The sequence below is a fragment of the Crinia signifera genome, chromosome 8, assembly GCF_055691185.1.
Source record: "Crinia signifera chromosome 8, ASM5569118v1, whole genome shotgun sequence".
NCBI lineage: Eukaryota > Metazoa > Chordata > Amphibia > Anura > Myobatrachidae > Crinia > Crinia signifera.
In genome coordinates this window covers 42,838,800-42,857,502 of record NC_139224.1, presented here as the reverse complement: position 1 = coordinate 42,857,502, position 18,703 = coordinate 42,838,800, and the positions used below count along the sequence as shown (strand labels likewise).

At 42.7% G+C, this 18,703-nt stretch overlaps 1 protein-coding gene across 3 annotated transcripts in view; it reads left to right on the top strand.

Annotated features, from left to right (window-relative positions):
* TASOR (transcription activation suppressor) overlaps positions 1-18,703 on the top strand; it is a 79,049-nt gene that overhangs the window by 48,980 nt on the left and 11,366 nt on the right. For 2 of the 3 annotated variants that reach the window (XM_083156234.1, XM_083156237.1), the window contains exons 16-19: positions 4,705-4,828; positions 10,715-10,774; positions 13,267-14,177; positions 16,749-16,871. In XM_083156234.1, the coding sequence (XP_083012360.1) occupies positions 4,705-4,828; positions 10,715-10,774; positions 13,267-14,177; positions 16,749-16,871 (1,218 nt within the window). The remainder of the gene's footprint in view (positions 1-4,704; positions 4,829-10,714; positions 10,775-13,266; positions 14,178-16,748; positions 16,872-18,703) is intronic. The other variant, XM_083156235.1, reaches the window with a different exon arrangement.

Sequence of the window (18,703 nt, the reverse complement as noted above, 5' to 3'; positions counted from 1 at the left end):
ATATATATATTTTTAAGGGGGTTAGTAGTTCCCTAGATCTCCATATATTCTCTGTACAGTTTATTTATGTCTAAGCAGTTGAGCATGATTTCATTGTTTTTAAGCTATACTTGAAGGTTTTTTTTTTTTTTTTACTTTAGTCTGCGATCACAGCTTCATATGAAATGCTGGCTTTCCTTCCCTGAGGGAATGTTAGTCATGGAGTATGTAGTTTTTGTTTTCTCTCCTCCATTCCTGATCCCTGACTATGGTAAAGTGAGTGAGGTCTCCCTAAAGGTAGCAACTTGCAGTAGTGGTAAATAAAATAAATAATAGTGTGACCACTATTAACTGGTGCATTATAATTTCCACCTATCACAACCCGATTCTAGATTTAGGTTTGATCCCACTAGAGGCTGAGCAGCTGGGGAAGATACTCTCCTGAAATTGGTTTCTTCCCTGGCAGGGAATGCTCCTCAAAATACTTTTTTTTATTTTTTTTTTAGCTGTTTCTGTGTAGGAGTGTGATACTGTTGCTTTTTTTTTTTTTTGTTCTATTTATTTTTCGTGGTGGGAGCGGCAGAGTGACTACAACAATATTATAGTTTTAGTCTAGGTTAGATTTGGTTAACATATTGCTTGGCCTCACGATTTTGGGGCTCTATAAGAATGTTTTACTCCTGATCATATTATGTTCAGGTTTGTTAGGTCTCACTTTCATTTTTTATATCTTAAAAAATGAACAGTTTTAAGGCTGGAGAAAGGTGGTTGGTTGTATTTTTCTCTTTGCCTACAGTGGATACTGGGAACTTTGGCCTGGAGGACCGGGCACCAAGGAGATGAATTTCTTTGAAAGTGTGCGCAGCCCGTAGCCGCTAATGCCTTAAATGTCTTCAGAGTCAGGTTAAACTACCCTCACATCTCACTTCTGTGTTGAAGTGAGAAGCAAAGTGCCTCTGTGTTTTATATACTGCTGTTGATTTCTAAATTAGTTATTATTATTAGCTTGTTAGTTTTCTGGTTTACAGTTTGCTGGTGTACGGTTTCCTTTAACAGACCTGCGCTGTAGATACTCAGTTGCAGTATATACTTCACTGATTTATTTTTTAGTGCATGTTATACAGTGCTTTCTCCATCTCCATTTTCCTCTCACTGAAAAAGAAAGACCCTGCAGTTTTTTCCCCTCACTCGGATCAACTAGACTGTTTCTTTCAAGAAGCATGGAAACATCCTAATAAAAAAGTTTCATATATTTAAAATTTCCCCCATAGAGATGTACGATATTACACAGCCATACATCTGCAGGCGGCATCTGATGTTTGCATCAGAGGAAGTCTGCATCCATAGACGCAGATCATGAGCTTGCACATCAACAAATGGGAACATTAAACCCTTGTTTTGTAGACCATTTCCATGAGATTAATCCATTAGAGAGACAACTTTTTACCTCCTCATAATGCACAATGACTGTTTCTCTTTCCTCTTGAGTAAAGAAAGACAGTGTTGCAAATCTCAGCATGTAATAAATGTCATGGCTAAAGGTGCCCATACACGTACCAATTACCCGGTACTTTTTGTGCTAAAATAGCATCGTTGTGCATGCGATGTGATGCTATTTTAGCACAAAAAGTACCGGGTAATTGGTACGTGTATGGGCACCTTAAAGCTTATGAAGTGATTTTAACTCCTTGTAAATCTGTTGAGCCATATGGGATATGAGAGAACTCACTTCCCACGTAGACCACAACTCTTAACACCGGTCTCGACCTTGGCCTGAGTCAGGCTTGCTTAAAAGTCCAGGTGTCTGCTTTGCCTGTATTGTTTCAAAGGAAGATAGCTGCATCCTCTACTATCCCTACCTTTTTTACAAGGAGTTTTACATCTGAAACCACCAGTGTTAACACCGGTACACCCATGGGACTTGACGTTGGTTCTTCGACGTCTGTGTAGAGCTCCTTTTGAACCCTTGGAGTCTGTGGAATGGTCTTTGCTCACTTTTTTTCTCTTAGCTATTTCTTCAGCTGTTGGAGTCTCTGATTTGGGGGCTCTCATGCCGCTCCTCATTTTTGGTCTTCCATGACAATAGGGCGGTACTCCATACCAGGCTGGACGAACTACCCAAAGTGGTCTCTGGTTTACACATTAACTAGGCGATAGTGGGGCCAGTCTTTTACTCCTTCTCATTCGACGACTTCTTCTAGCTATATGATTTCCTTGGATGTGGTTAGGGCATTGTGTCTGTCTAGGACAGAGGATTTATGCAAGACTGACTCCTTGTTCATCCTTTATGATGCCCAAAAGAGGATGGCCTGCTTCTAAATGGATCCTGGCCCGTTGGTTGCATTGTACTATTGGGCACGCGCTCCCTGTTGGCTGGGCGACCGGCTCCTCTCTGCGCGTGACCATTCTAAGCGGTCGGTGGGTGCTTCTTGGACTGCCTATGCAATAATTTCTCCAGAGAGACTTTGCAGAGCAGCCACATTTTTATTTTATAGGTCTGACACCTTCTCCTCAGCCGATGTGGCATTTGGTAGAGGTGTCTTGAGTATGGCTTTGAAGTGTTTCCACCTCTGAAGGGGACAGCTTTGGGATGTTCTACAGTTCCCAGTATTCACTGTAGGCTTTGAGGAAAAAAGTGTATTTTTGGTCCTTTCCTATAAAATCCTTTTTTCGTAAGCCAAGGTGGATACTTGACGCCCTGCCCTTCATGCTCCTGCTATTCAGGCCCTGGTTAACTCTTGTGCAAATTCCCAAGGTGGACCGATGTTTTGCGTATGCGTAGCAGCATTTCTGCACATGTGCATATGCTGGGAGCGTGCAAACTCTGCGCTAAATCTGTTCAGAGTACATGCTTCCTGCCTTTCGAGTGGGGGGTGGAGAGGTGCATGGGATGCCGGGCAGGACCATTAGCATATGTGAACGCCCTGCCTTTCATGAGCATTCCCATGAAAACGTTGGGTGTACGCATGCTAATGCGTTTGACGCGGGGGGGGGGGGGGGGTGGTGGACCACCCTTACATATGCGTGCTCTTTCAGCATCATTCGATGGTCGGCGACCATCGAAAGATGGAAGAGGTTCCCACTGGCATACGAACGGATGTTTGTTAAACATCCATTCGCATGCCGGGCGAATAAACCCGGAATGCGAATGGGGGCATGCGTACCACCATTCGCAGGGCAGGTTCTGGATGACTCGCAAGGGTGCGAATTCACACCCGAGCGAGTCAACCAGAATAAGGCCCTCACCTGTATGTATCTGAGATGTTTGGTTTACACCTAGTTGAGTATTAAAGTTTTGTGTATATGTTTGAACTCATTTGCTAGTTTGTTCATATCATGTTTATCTTTAGTATTCTTTCTCCTATCTCTTGGCTTATTAAGTTTTTAAACTGGTGTATGTTCTTGCAAAGAAATGTAATCTTCTCGGTGCCCAGTCCTCCAGGCCAGTGGTTCTCAACCTCTGTCCTCAAGGACCCCCAACAGTGCACGGTTTCCAGATCTCCACACAGAATCACAGGTGAATTAATTAGCTCCACCTGTGATCTTTTAAAATGTGTCAGTAAATAATGAGCACTCCTGTGCAACTGCCAGGTTGAGAACCACTGCTCCAGGCCAAGGATACCCTACGGTCCCAGTATCCCCCTTGGCTTACGAAAAAAGGATTTTACATACAAGGGCCAAAAATCCCCTTTTTCCTGCCCCAGGTGTACAAAATGGAAAGAAGGACCCAGGTGACCACCGCTGCGAAGGATGGTAGTATGTGTGGCGGGGGTGGTCCAGCTCTGATTGATTGAGGAGCCAGCTTGTGTGAGAAACCTTGTTTGGTCTATTGAAGAGCTGACAAGGCTTGCTGCAAATGCAATAAATTAGATGCCAACCCTTCCCTTTATCAGGCAGTGCTGGGCGCAATCTTTCATCCTGTGTCGTGTCCTGTTACTCAGGAATGGGCTAAGGAACATCTTCAGTAGAGCCCCCATGAGGGCTCATAATGTTCAGAGAATGTATAAACACAATTTTCAATGCAATGAAAATGTGCAGTTAAAGGGGAAAATTAGGGGGGGGGGGATTCAAAGCGTGAAACAAAAAGTGGTCTCCTTTCCCTTTTAACAAATCCTACTCACGAAATCTGTTACTACAGAACCCAAATTAAACTAGTGTCTACATAGGTTTTCATAGAAAGTTATTTTTCATCATAGACCATAACTCCTTGTCTTGGCAATGTTTGTCAGGGCTGCAGTTGAATAATTTGAAGATGCTTTAATTGACTCAAGAATCTTTGCTTCGGAAGTTTGTTACCAGTTTTTATAATTTGGCTTAGGCCTCAGACCGCCCATTGGAGATGCTAATGTTTGATGGAGAACTTTTGTTCAGGCCTGAGCTTGACCGGCATTTTTTCTAATGCTACAAAAAGAAAGCTTGTTAATTTTTGCAAGCATGCCTAAGGGGATCTAAGGGACTTAGAGGTTAATAAATTAGTATCTGGTTACCCAAAGCAACACCCCATGTGAAATAGAACTCCCCGTCTTCCCCCGAACGGCACTGAGAAATTGATTGAGAAAGTATTGAAAACCCTCTCCTGCTGGATTATGAGCTGCCAGACTATTATGTGCAAACTAAATGCTCACCCACAGACTCCAATAAACCTGTCAGACATCCCTAAATGTGTTTCCTTGAAAATGCAAGAATATCTTTTTTGATTTTTATTTTTTGTGACTGTATTTTCAGGAGCCACATTTGGGATGTGCCAGCCCTTGTCCCGATCCACCTATCGAACAGGCTTACCCGCAGCAGAACTCCAGCTCGAGCAATGACCAGTGTGAAATGCATTGGAAATTACTCCCAATTACAGGTAATGTTTATGAATCTTTTTAAATCTTTAAAATTTGCAAGCAATCTCTTCCTGTGGGGAAGTTCCAGGTCTTGTTTTTTTCCAGACATTTACATTGAAAGAAACTGTGACGACTATTGCCAAAATTACACTACCCATGTCAACAGACCAATTTGTTTATACATGGGGTATATTCGATTGATGTTGAAACTGCCGTCTTGCTGAAAAGACATCATTTTTTGACAATATTAGGTCGGAAGAGGTTCAGATTTATTTAATGCTAGCTGGGTTTTTTTAGCAGGTCGTGTTCCGACCTGCCAAAAACCAGGTGGATTGGCGGAATAGCTGCAAATCAACCTGCTTTTTACAGCAATCTCAATGCCATGTTTCCAGCAATCTCAATCCGTCATGAAGAGACGTCATATTGAGGCAGAGAGGATGGCACCGGGTGAGTAGCAGCTTACACGGCGACATCCTCCTGACTGCTGCCTCCCATACCCACCCGTTGCACTCACCCGGTCCCTGGGTGAGCATCAATCAGCAGCCAAATCCGACATCCGGATTCGGCCGCTGCATTGAATAATGGATGCCAGATGCATTCCGTCAAAAGAATTTCGGAAGGGTTCTGACGTCCATTGAATATACCCCGGTGTGACCATTAATGACTTCAAGCTTTTAATATTGGTGTTCTATGTATTAGAGCTATAGATTAAATATATAGTTTCTATCTACAGGACAGAAAATCTATATTATTCCCTGTATATGTAGATACCATTAACTGACTGTCCATTATGTGTTGCTTAATAGTAGCGGTCACTATTTCTCATCAATTCTTAACACGTTTGGTCTGAACATGTAAAGCTGGCACCTCTCCTCTGTTTGCCCTGAGAAACTACTATCCAGTTAAAGGTTATTCTTTGCTGGAGCAGGGGTTAAAGTGGGGGGAATGGAGTTCTAGCACCTGTAGTAAAAGGGAAAACTCAGTGATGCACAGTAATTCCAACAGGAAAGGCTGTCCCAACTAACTACTGTGTCATAATGTGAATCAGGGTCACTACATTCGGTGTAATGTGAATGATTGTGCTACTGTGTTGCATGATTTGGGGTATTATTGTGAGACCACGGCCCCTTTTTATAAAGTGTGGGTTGTAAGGCATGTATTTTGCAAGGGGTGTTGTAAACCGTGGCACTGGCCCAATGGGGGGGGGGGGGGGGGGGGGGGGGCATGAGTTCTACCACCTCTCCAGGACCACTTTAAGCCATGGGAATCTTAGGATCCAGGTATTCCCAAGCATCCTATTCACTTCAGTTTTTGAAGCAATTTGGTCATACATTAAAATACCATGTGCCCCTGGTCAGAGGTCCTATTCAAATAGTTCTTCGCCCGTGTCTAATTTGGTTTATGTACTGTATATTTTACAGCTCTAGACAAGTGTGCTGTTGTGTTTTCCCTATCTGGCATTGCGCACCTCTTGTTCATATTATGCTGGTTGATTTTATGTGAACATTTGTCCATGCATGTACAGACTACCAATGATCACTGTATTTTGTTTTTCTGTAGACCATGCATTACCTAAATGTTGTCATGTTCATATAGGTTTGCATAACACTGGCATCTATATTCGCTATTCACAATATACTGTATAGGTACATCTATTTTACAGGTTTGTGAGGTGTTTTTTTTTTTTAAGCTGGTTTGAAGCATTAAGCTAGATAAACACTAGGTTACACAATCTGCTGCTCACAACTGCAAGTAACGTCTATCCATAAGAGTGATCTTTCTCTGTCCCCACTTCCCTCCGATCAGGGCTCAACAAAGCTGTCTCTTGATAGGAAGGATAGATTGGGGTTTCATTTTAGATCACCTGAAGTCCCACTATATTCATGGCAAACACTGGCACGGAGTAAGGCATGAAGTCTTAAGTTTTTTTATATTTTTATTTTTGGACACGGGGGAAAGCAGAAGTGCTTGGGATTCTTTTCAGATTTCATCTTTGTTCATGTTTCTAATAACGCTGACATTTCTAAACCCCAGGCTCTGTATGACTGCACTACTGACGGTGACTATCCTTACTGGGCAAAATGATAATAAAGGCATAATCCTTTAATAATGGCCCATATACAGGTGGTGGTCCAGATTTTTGAGATTTTAACATTTCCATCTAGTACTAGCAAGCACACTATATTCCTAGTTGTTCAACATCAGAAAGCAGCAGGTTTTATCAAGACATAATCCTTTTTTTTTTTTTTCTCAAATTTAAATTTTTATTGAATGTCACAAATTCAAATATACAATAAAACATTTCAAGCGTGTCTCATGACTTTGAGTTTTCTATTTTTTGGGGATGTGGTACAGAACAAAGATAGGGGTGGGGGAGGGAGGGAAAAAGGGGGGGGGGGGTACGGTTACAGTTCCATAGTGTAATAATATAGTGCAGAAGTACAGTGATACAACATATGAGAATGGTCGGAGTTAACAAGTACATACATTGTTCAACCTTTCATTGCTAGTTCTGATTTATATTCCACCCAAGTCTGCCATAGCCTAGTTGCAGAAGTCGATGGCGTTGAGTTATAGAATGTGCCAGCTGTTTCAAATTCAAAGTGTGATTGTACTGCCTCTTCTATTTCTTTAAGGTTAGGTATGTTAGTTGTCCTCCAGTTGCGGGCTAGGAGACGTTTGGTTGAGGCCAATATGTGGCCGACGACATATTTATCAGAGTATGAGGCTATGTCTGGGAGGATAAAGACATAATCCTTTTTACAGACCGTAATGGATGTCTTTACTGCACTGCAAGCGATTACTGATCTTTTGAGGCCATGCGATTTGAACAATTCTTTAAGGTTAAAGCTACCCATTAACACCCTTACATAGAGCAATGTACATTGCTTTTCTCAAAGGACAGGCTCTGTTTTATGAAAGCACCAAGAGCTCTCTGTCCATGAAGGAAATCATTATGTAGCTATTGTGTATAATGCATTGGTTGGAACAAAATATTTGTCTATTTGTGTTCACACTAGTGATGGCATAATTGGCAGAGCTTTGATAAAAAGGAATGCCCTAAACATGTGGTTCTCAACCTCGGTCCTCAAGTGCCTCCAACAGTGCACGTTTTGCAGGTCTCCACAGAGAATCACAGGTGCAATAGCTCCACTTGTGATCTTTTATAATATGTCAGTAAATGAGTGCACCAGTCAGGTGACCTGGAAAACGTACACTGTTGGGCGTACTTGAGGGCCGACATCTAGAACCACTGCCCTAAGCCCTGGTGAATGGTTTCTTTATCTGGATTTAGTACTGCATGTCACTGACAATGTGGCTGCCCAGATATTAACATAATTGCATCACAGTTGGAAGAACAAGAAAGTGTTAGTACTACTCAAGAACAAGGGATCCAAAGGCCATTTCTGTAGGAGCCATGTTTTGGTCTCATGGACTTCTCATTTAGTTCATCTGTTCTAATGAATGCAAAAAGGGGTGTTCATGTGGTTCTTTTAGAGCCAGACTAGCACAGATCTTATATAATTGAGGCCTGGTAATTATATAAACTTCTTCTAATGTGGCCTACTCACAGGGCGATGTCAAGCATTTTCTAAGTGATCTAATAATTTTGACTAGATCGCTTAGAAAATGCCCCTACATCGCTGTGTGTACGAGCCATAGCGATGTGCGGTCTAGCGATTTAAGACTCAGCATGCTGGACAAATCTAGTTAGATCGCGGGTCAAGGCCAGTGTTCTCACCGGAGAACACTGGCCCTGACTGATCGTTCAGCACACAGTACTGGCACATCGCTGTGCAGTGGTGTGTGCTGAGCAATCGCTCAGCAAAATCTCTACGTGTGTAGCCTCATAAGACCGGACCGGTTCGGCCAGGGATTGTTTTATCATAAAGCATTACCTCGTCTGTCTTTAACAGCCTTGATACTCAAGTGTAGGAGTTCCTATGACTGTAATTCTCTTCATGTTTAAAGCTAGAAAGAAAATTTTGGCTAAAAAATGATCATAATGTCTGGAAAATATATCTCCAGTTGATAGGAGGAGATGATTTCTATGCTTTTTCATTTAGGAACTTCTGTTTTTGTAGGGGGCTGGAGAATGGTATTTTATCACACAATGAAAATCCTGGAGATATTGCACATTAAAACCAATTAACCGTGAGAATTTTTTTTTTTTTTAATCAAGCTATAAAAGTAGATGCTGATTTTTATTTTTTTCCCCCCAATGGAAAACTTTACTTTTTTCACAACTTGAAACATAAACCTCTGTTTTTCAAAATATCTGATATTAGCCCTTAGATGCTCTTTCAGAAGAAGCTGTCACTTTTACTAGAGGAACATATATTTATTGCATGTTCATCCTCCATACAGTCTTCATTATGGCTCATTGTGATCTAAACATCCATACAGCATGCTCCTATTCCAGACTTTGAGCCATGGATATTAATTTTCTAACAGTGTCTCTACCATTTTGCCAATCTCTACAGTATGGAGAATTTTGGAATATGGATTCTATCTGCATATATCATAAAGAGACCTTAGTAGAGACAATGGTATTTGAGTACATTAATCTAGCTGAACAAGAGACTTTTTTTTTGTTCTTTGCGAATGCACATCTTTAACTGTATGAACAGATTGTGCAAGACAAGTAGTACTAGCAGTTGTCAATACATACTGCATAAACACACACACTAAGTGCCCCCCTCCACCCCCGTCGGCGGGGGCGTAGTCACCCACACATACACACATGCCGATATGCTGCAGCTTGGCCATCGTTACTGAGGACCTCCCTCACCCGAACATGCTGGAGGAGGGAGGGGATCATTAATGATGCATAGGAGTGCACATAGTTAACTATACTGAGTGTACACGCTAGAAAATAGTGAAAGGGCTTTCTGAAAGATGGCTTTCGCTTTATCTTCTAGTGCGTACGGGGCTTAAGTGTTCTAGAGTTCAGCAAGAGAATGAAACCAGTGTATTTATGTTACCACAGATGCCAAATGCACTGCATTTGTTATCTCGGAAAAAGTAATTCTGTAAATGCTGCAACTAAACCCCAGAACGATTCAGAAAATAATGTATCGGAATCAAAATTTTACAATCTAGAGACTTTCTTCTATAGCTGCAAAATTTGCATAGATCTTATTTTCATTGTCAGAGACCTATTTGAGATGATCTGAAACTACAAACGATCTTTGCTCAAAGTTCATGTAATCCATCAGCTATTGTGGGGAAGTAGTATTTATGTCAGCAGCTATAATGAAGACCATGTCAACTAGCAATGCTTTGACATGTCAATAGTGGGGTTAGACTATAGGCGGGAGGGTTAAGCCTCGCCCCCCATACACTAGTGCAATGATGGCTAACCTTGACACTCCAGCTGTTGTTGAACTACACATCCAAGCATTCCCTCCTACAGTTTTACTCTTTGGCCATGCTAAAACTGATGCAGGGCATGCTGGAAAGTGTAGTTCAACAACAGCTGGAGTGTCAAGGTTAGCCATCACTGCACTAGTGCGATTTGGCCACTTTTCACCCAATTACAGCTGATCAGGCTGAGAAAACTGGTGAAAGATTGCCAAATTGCATGTGTTTGACATCCAATGCGCGGTCCAGTGCGCATTGGAGTCGGAGATTGGCTGTGCTGCACCTCCAACCTCAAACTAGGCCAGCCTACTGGCAGCAGGGATTGGGAACGCATACATTAGCTACATTAGGGTTATGCTGCATTTCACATTTTAGGCACTATAGGAAGGGTTATGGGAAGGAGAGGACTACTCGAGGCTGTTTTTTTGTTTGTATGTTACATCTACAGTGTTCCACTCCATAGATTGTAAGCCAATAAAAACCTCTAAATTACAATAGCTAGAATTTAGACTCCGTGATTTCTAACTACTGGTTTCCCTCAGGAGAGGAAGGAAGCGCACCAGAGGATCATGTTGGAAATCTTAGCGATGAAAACCGACAAGGTGAGGAGGCTTACCCGTTTGAACCAATTCCCAGTTCTTATTAGAGCACTGTTGTAAAGAAATACATGCAAATACTGCTGTGTACCTAGGGATGGACTTACAAGCAAATACTGCAGTTTTTTCAGGGCAGGGACATATTCTCCTCCCCCAATTTAATAGTGATAATGACACTGTCTCACCAAGCTGTTTTGCAGCAGCAGTGGAATAATGGATACATGTTGCATCCAGTGGTGGATTTTGTGAGGGCTAGGTGACCCCTAAGCACAGGTTTAGGTTTCTCTGCCAGGATAGCACCAGACAGTTGCACAAGTCAGCCGGACACATGTCAAAAAAAAAAAGAAAAAAACAGTGACAAATCCAATAAGAACACGAAGAAGCAATTACAGGTCACATCACACGGATAAGATAAAGTATTTTGTTTCTCTTGTTCGGAGCTCCATTTCTTTTTAATGGTTGGATTAGAGACCTATGACGAGCATTCCATCTCATCTGCATGTACATATTCACACATTGTTTTATGTTTTTATGCTCTTTATTTCTGGGATCAAACACAAAATTCATGTACTTTCAAATTTTAATCGGTTTTGTGTAAATTTTTGTCTGCGAGTTTAAAATCCTTGTTGTTTTTCACTGTAAAGCTGGCCATACATCAGATCGATTCTAGGCCCGAGTGCAAGATTTGGATGGATCGTGTGATCGATTGTGTGTACATGGTGGGGTATTTCGGTACGGTGATCATGCAGGTCAAGCGGTCGCTCCTATGATCTTATGTGCTGCACATATGTGTGTTTTTAGCACATGCGATCGTTCGCTCGATCATACAATCTGCATTGTATGCAAGTCGTTCTAATGTATGGCCAGCTTTACAGTAATGTTAAAGTTATTACAAACTGAAATATTTTGAAGCCGTTTTCTATTTTAAACATGTTTTTCTGTTTAGGCAAAAAAATCAATCCACTGCAAACTTAAGTTGCACTGACATGATCTTTAGCTATAACAAAATTGTGAGCAGGACAGGGATTTTCTCATAACCAAATTTGTATGGTGTACGAAGCTGTTCATATCAGTGCCTCGCGTTCCATTGATGTAGTTTTTTATTGGTTCAGCCCACAGAAGGGCTTCCGATGTAATGCGTAGGTAGGTGAGTGGTCATCACAAGCATCCCTCTACTCTAGTTCCTTAGACTGATGAAACCTTTTATGTTTAAAAATTAATACTGTAGTCCTATTTGGGCGATACCATGATATTAAGCATTTAGGGGTAGCTATATTACCTGATCATGCCGGTATTTATCTTCCTGCTTCCCCTCAATAACGAGGGGAAGCTATAGCAACAAGATGTATGAACATCTTGTGGGCTGGAGTGGTGGAATGAGAACTCTCCCCTCCCTGACAGCCCCCACAGTATATTATCCTAGTGCTGATTAGAGGTGGCCATCAACCAATACTCAATGGTTTATGGCTAATGTCATGTGTTTTTGCCATTGATGCAGGAGAAACAGATGGCGTGTCCATGGCACAACATACCCCCCCCCCCCCATTGGCTGTGAAACCATCAATGTCATACATTGCATAGTTGGTAAACTTCGATGACAAACACAGCTCATCATTACTAGGGATGGCCATTGCTGTATCTCAACCCTAGCTTGTGGACAATTGTGAGTCCTCAAATGCACAGCTTGGCGCTTGCAGTACTAACTGCCACTACAGTGACTGTCAATGGGGCAATGACACCTGCAGCTATCGAAATAGATAGCTGTTGGTGTTGTAATGGACCGTGCAACTGAACTTTTCTCCATTCCGCCCCCTCTCACTGGCGTAATAGCTTACAGATAGCATCGCTTCTGTCACCTTGCTCCAACTGCTGCAGTAATAAAATCTACCGCTTCTCCCCCAGAACGACCGATAATACACCTGACCTGTCTGCCCCTAAACCCCCCCCCCCCATTTCAAATCCTGTTATTGGCAAACATCAGGATATTGGGAAATACATACTCATTACAGTTTGCCAAGAGAGATGATCTATTTTGGTTTAAGACCATTTGTGATTGATCCCCAAAAGTATTTCTGAAAAAGTTCAACATATGTTGGAAGTCTGATTTAGGACAACCACTTAATGATTACCTGCTTTCCCCTCCCTGCATACGGCGAATGAGGACTTCTGTCATCCTGTCAATTACTGAAAACCCCACTCTACCCTTTCCACTCCTCTCTTCTGCTCTAACACAGAGCACAGGACAAAATTCCCACAGTCTGTATCAGCAGTCACGTTGCACTGTAAGTTATGTCATTTACTACATGGAAGGCAACAGGTAAGAAAGGGGAGGTTGCTCTAGAGCTGGACTTCTACTTTCATCTATGATATGTCTCATAGCTATGCTTTAAAACTGATAACTTGAATTATGTGGACAACTGCATTACTTCGTTCCTATTACGGATATAAAGTTAAAATAATAATCCTATACTTTTATTCTTTGTGTCTATTTACTTCAGGCTTAAGTCTCACAGAAGAGCAGTCTGTTTATATGTCCCCGAATGATGCACTTCCAAATGATCCACGATTTCACCACATAAGGAGAAACCGAGGGTCCGGCTATTCACCACTTGAGGAGCACAGGAAAGGAAAGAGACGGTCCGCTAGAAATGACAGTGGACCATACAGAGATCACACAACGAGGAGAGGACCCAACTTTTTAAAAAGCAGACACTGTGAGAATGGAGTGATTGAGAACACTGTGTTGGAAGTCTACAGCAAATTTACAGAGCAAGTGCAGGAGCTTTTAAGTGGAAAAGAGATTTCATTTACTGCTACTTCACCACCTTTACTGGATTCAGACGAGCGAGCGGTGAGACTTTCAGACTGGCTGTATGCACAGGCCTCAAGTATTCCTGTGGACCAATATATAGAGGAACTGCGTGTAAAACTGGACAGTGTTGTAGATTCAAATGTAAGCAGAGTGGAGATAGACAGGTTTATTGGCATGGTTGAAAGAAAGGGATCAGTGGATTATTCTGTGCAGCAAGAAGACTGCATAAGTGTTCCTACACACACTAAAATAGAAACTTCTCAGACCTTAGAGCCTTTACAAAGCTCTGGATTGAATGGAAATGGTGGAACAGAGCTGCTTCCTCTCAATGCGCAAGGTTCGTCACTTTCTAGGAATCCTACTCCGATAGGTTTGTTGCCCCAGACGTCCCAGGAGTCTGTGCCACACGATCCAGAGAAAGCTGACCAGCCAGACAACATTGCTACTTCACATACAGCACTGGCAGACTTTATAAACCAAATGCATCCGGAAGTATTTGGCCACTTTGTGGAGATCATCTCCCATGTGAATAAAAATATCGTCAAATTCTATATCCATTCAGAGGAAGAAGAAAATGCAATATGCTGTGAAATCAAGGTAATGGAAGATCGGTGTTCACTCTATTTAGTAAGAAGGAATTGATTAGTAAGCATTTACTGATAAAATGTAATTGTTGCATGTGATTCTTAGATTGCTTGTTAGATCCTTGTTCTGTTGCTAGCTCTTTGGTGCCTACATATGTTCTTTTAAACAAACGTGTTAAAGTTCTGTAACATTGCTGGTTTCCAAGAAAAACAAAACTCCATGTTGACATGGCAACTGGGAACCAATCCTGTGATAGCAGTGTACTAGCGGTTATAAGTGCGTTACTTAGTACATGCTACTGTATAGTATGCTGTATATTGTGCAGTTTCATAATTAATCTAGACCAGTGGTTCTCAAACTGGGTCCTGACCCCAAAGTGGGTCCCGACCTTCTCAGCATGGGGTCGCGACTCCATGCTGCTGACAATCAGGCTGATGACTTTTCTAATCTCAGTCAGTAATTCAAGGAGTCTGAAATTTCTGTTAAATTGTCTATTTTAGACTCCTCCCATCATTTTGTGCCTCCACAATGCTGCCATGTATGTGCTGTCTGCTGACTACACATGTGATGTGATGACCTTTTGCAGTAATTTGCTGGGGTCCTGTAATGTTTGATGGGGTCCCAGAACAAAATAGTTTAAGGACCCCTGATCTAGACAGATATTTGCTGCATCTACACATATGCACATATCCAGCTTTGTGCTTGCAGCATTGATGGTTTCAGCCATTTTTTATAAAAAACTCAGACTTTTTATGATGGGCAAATGGGTTTTGTAAATTCTGTTTAAGTCATGTCTTAATTGTCAAAGTGAGGTTTCGGTAATTGTAAAGTATCATAATATCTATGAAACCACAGTATAACTGTTAGATTTATTATGTTTTTAATGTAATTTATTATTGGTGATAGTTGTGTGATGATATTGCTCTGATAATTGGTGTCAGGACCACTGTTACCATCCTAGGATAATGCACTCGCTACTATAGATTCTAACCTCTTTGGGCTTTTACTTTTACACAAACGGCATAAGATATGCAGTATTAATTTTTTTAGCTTTTCCCTGTGTAATGTTAACAGGTCTCAACAAAATGTTAATTTGTTCAGGTCAGTCACAATAGGTGCATGTGGTGTGAACGCTGCCTGGTTTCTGACAGAATTGGGAGAGTGGTACTCTTATTCAATTAGTACTGTGAGCTGCCACAAGGTGAGGCTGTTGCTGCGCTAAAGCTGGGTACACATCTAGACTATCCCTGTTTACTTGCGACCATTCAACCGACCATAGACGCGACGGACCGTCCACAAACAGCCGATACGTGCATACACACCTGTACAATTTTACTTGCGACGTCCGATGTACTCCCATCCAAACAGTCGCAAGAAAAGATTGTACCACCGTACACACACTCTCGATTTGGGCTATTGACACGATAAATATAAACAAAATTATCATAATGGGCTGGGTTAAGGGCATACCAAAACAAAGAGGTGTGAGAACAGAACCTAAACAAAAGGGATTTCATTTTTACATCAGTACTGGCTGTGTAGAGAACAGCAGTCTATAAAGACAGGGTACGTGTCTACAGTCAGCTGGCAGGGTGACTATGGACAGATATGCAAACTGCTATAAAGACGGGGGAAAGCGTCTACAGTCAGCTGGCAGGGTGACTATGGACAGATACCGCAAACTGACACTAGTCACGTACCCCGTCTTTATAGCAGCCGGCAAGGTGACTAGGGACAGATACGGCGACCTGCTATAAAGATGGGGTGCATGTATATTATGATTTTTTCTTTAAATAAACATGGGGAGAGGTGAACGCTTCTTGTGCTGTAGGAGAGATCATGCAGCTATGGAATGCCCACATGGGTGTTCCAGCTTTGGCAGTATAATTGCAAGAACGGCCAGCATATCGATCGAACGTGCGTACACACTGCACTTTTTTTATGATATGGGCCCGTCCTGTCGGATGAATATTAAACAGCACTGAACCTTCAACCGACCGAGTATGGACAGACAAGACCATTTTTGGCTGTTTATCGATCGTACAGAGGGAGACGGGACCGCGTAAATACCTATACAATCGAATGGCCTTTCGTCCCAGAACGGAAGAACGGCCTGACGATTGTATATATGTGCACCACGCTTTACTTGTATTACTTGAAACTCCCCAAATTGGATTCACCCTATTGCATTGCTAGAACCCAAATGATCAATTTCTTGATATCTTTAAATTATTTAGTGACTTGCAAAGATTCATTTTAATTGGCTTTAGTGCTGTTTCTAACATTTTTTTATGTTGTAGAAGCCAAATGGGGGAATATTTAATAAAAACAGCAGAGTTGGGGGGGGGGGGGGGGGTTGTTTGCATTAGGGTTAGGTACTATGGGAAGGGTTAGGCTGCGGGGAGGGTTCGCAGAGGCTTTAGTATACTTAACCACCAGGTGTAGGGGTTCTAGGCATTGGGATGCCGCTTTCAGTCATGTGAGAGCCAGCATTCTAAGCGCTGATTTCTCATACCCAACCCGTAATGCTTAACCTGGCTTCACAGCATGCATCTAAATTTGTTTGTTTTTCTTTTGCTGTAGGATTATCTGATAAAACTTGGCAATCTACAGTGTTACCCGGAGCAGTTTTTACACTGTAATGCTGCCTCTGATAAACTGCTAATTATTATTCAGAATGAAGACATTGCCCACAGTATTCATAAGGTGAGTCATGTGAATGGATGTAGTGTTGCCGCCGAGATTGTAATAGATGGGGGAAAAAAAAAAGTTTACTGCCAAAACCGTTCTAGTTCTGTTTCAAACATGGAACCTAAACTGGACCCGGAACCCTCACATTGATAGAGTTCCATTACAGAATTAAGTACGGCCATCAGTAAGATTTTTCATTTGCTCAAAATGTCTTTCCAAATCCTCTAGTGAGCAGAGTTATGGCAGAATGCAAGCTGCTACGCCAGCTGGGGTGCTTATTTGGCAGTACCAGCCTAGACTAGATATTTTGACCAGTCTGTTGCTGACCGTGCATGGCAAATCTCTGTTCTCTGCTCAACGCTCCATACCTTTACCTTCCCCTCTCAAAGTAACAGGCAACAACTCATAATATGAGGGTGCTTGCACAGGGGTCTTAAGGCTCTGTCATCTATATATCTATATATATTTTATTATTATTAGTATTTTTTGTCCTGGGAGTGATTAGGTTCTGATTGCTCCTCTCATGAGGAAGTTGAAGTGGCTGCTTTTGACCTTGAATGTCTCTTGTGCATTGAGAATTCACTATAAGTGGAGTTACATGCCTTTGACTATTCCGAACACACAGCAGCTTGTGCCGATAGAGAACAAAGCTGCTGCTTAATGAGGGAGGTTATTGGTGGACCAGGGCTCCTCCATCTGGCCCAGGTAACCAGTAATACTCCCCCCCCCCCCCCCCCTCCCCCTTTTTCCTCAAGGCCCATAAACCAGGGCACAAATTTTTTAAAAATCTAGGTGAGAATGGGCTGGAGTAAGGCAGCCGGTTGCTGCTGTGTTGTCCTAAGACTGCTTGTGCTGCAGATGGGGAGCTGATAGCGTCCAATTCACCGCACACTCAGAGTCAAGCTGAATGACCTAGACCTAGAATGGCACACCTTTGAAAGTCATCTGTGGATGACGAAATGCGTGAGAAGTCTACCATCATTCCTCACGGCGGGAATTGACTGACTATTCAAGTGAGACTTTATTCCAACTACCCAAAGTCCACATCTTTTTTTTCCATAGGGGTGAATATTGCTATTTTATTGATCTTTATTGCATGCAAGCTATATATATTTTTATAAGCTGAGGAGTGAAACTTTGCGGGCTGCACGCCGCCGGGGAAAGCGGTAGTTACACTCACTGCAGGGTCTGTCCCCTCACTGCATCTGCCGGAGTCTGCTCTGATGCAGCGGCAGCCGGGACAGTTGAGCCGCCGTGCTGGCTTGTTGTATTGAACATAATAACCGACTCCGGTGCCATCTCTTTATGTGTCTGAAACGGGCACCCAAGGATACTGTAAGTGCTGATAGGATAACCAGCCACGGGGACCCGCTGCTTACCCTACCTCTCCCTGTCCATCTCCTGGCAGCCGGGAGAGTTGTGAACTGCTCTGCCGGCTGCTGCTGCGCTGGCTCTTACCATATATCTAAGAGTATAACACACAGCGGGGCCCGCTGCTGTCAAGCCACCACTCTGCTCGGGGGGTTCTGCTTCCTGGCAAATCTGGTCGCCAGGAAGCAGAATCTGGTCGCCATGTCGACCTGGCTCACGGGTTTTGTCGAGCCCTGCCATACACACTGGATGACTTTGAGCTGAATGCTGGTCAAAACACCAAATTTCACCAGCTTTCAGCTTAAAGCCACTCAGTGTGTATTGACCGCTGCCGCGTGCTCCTACATCATCGCGGCTTTGAGGACGGCTTTGCATAGCGCTGCGCTATGCAAAGCAGTCCTCCCCCCACTGGCGGCGCCGGGCAGGGGGACAGTGTGTATGCACTGAGCGGCTTTCCCCCCAACGATGCTAGTCCA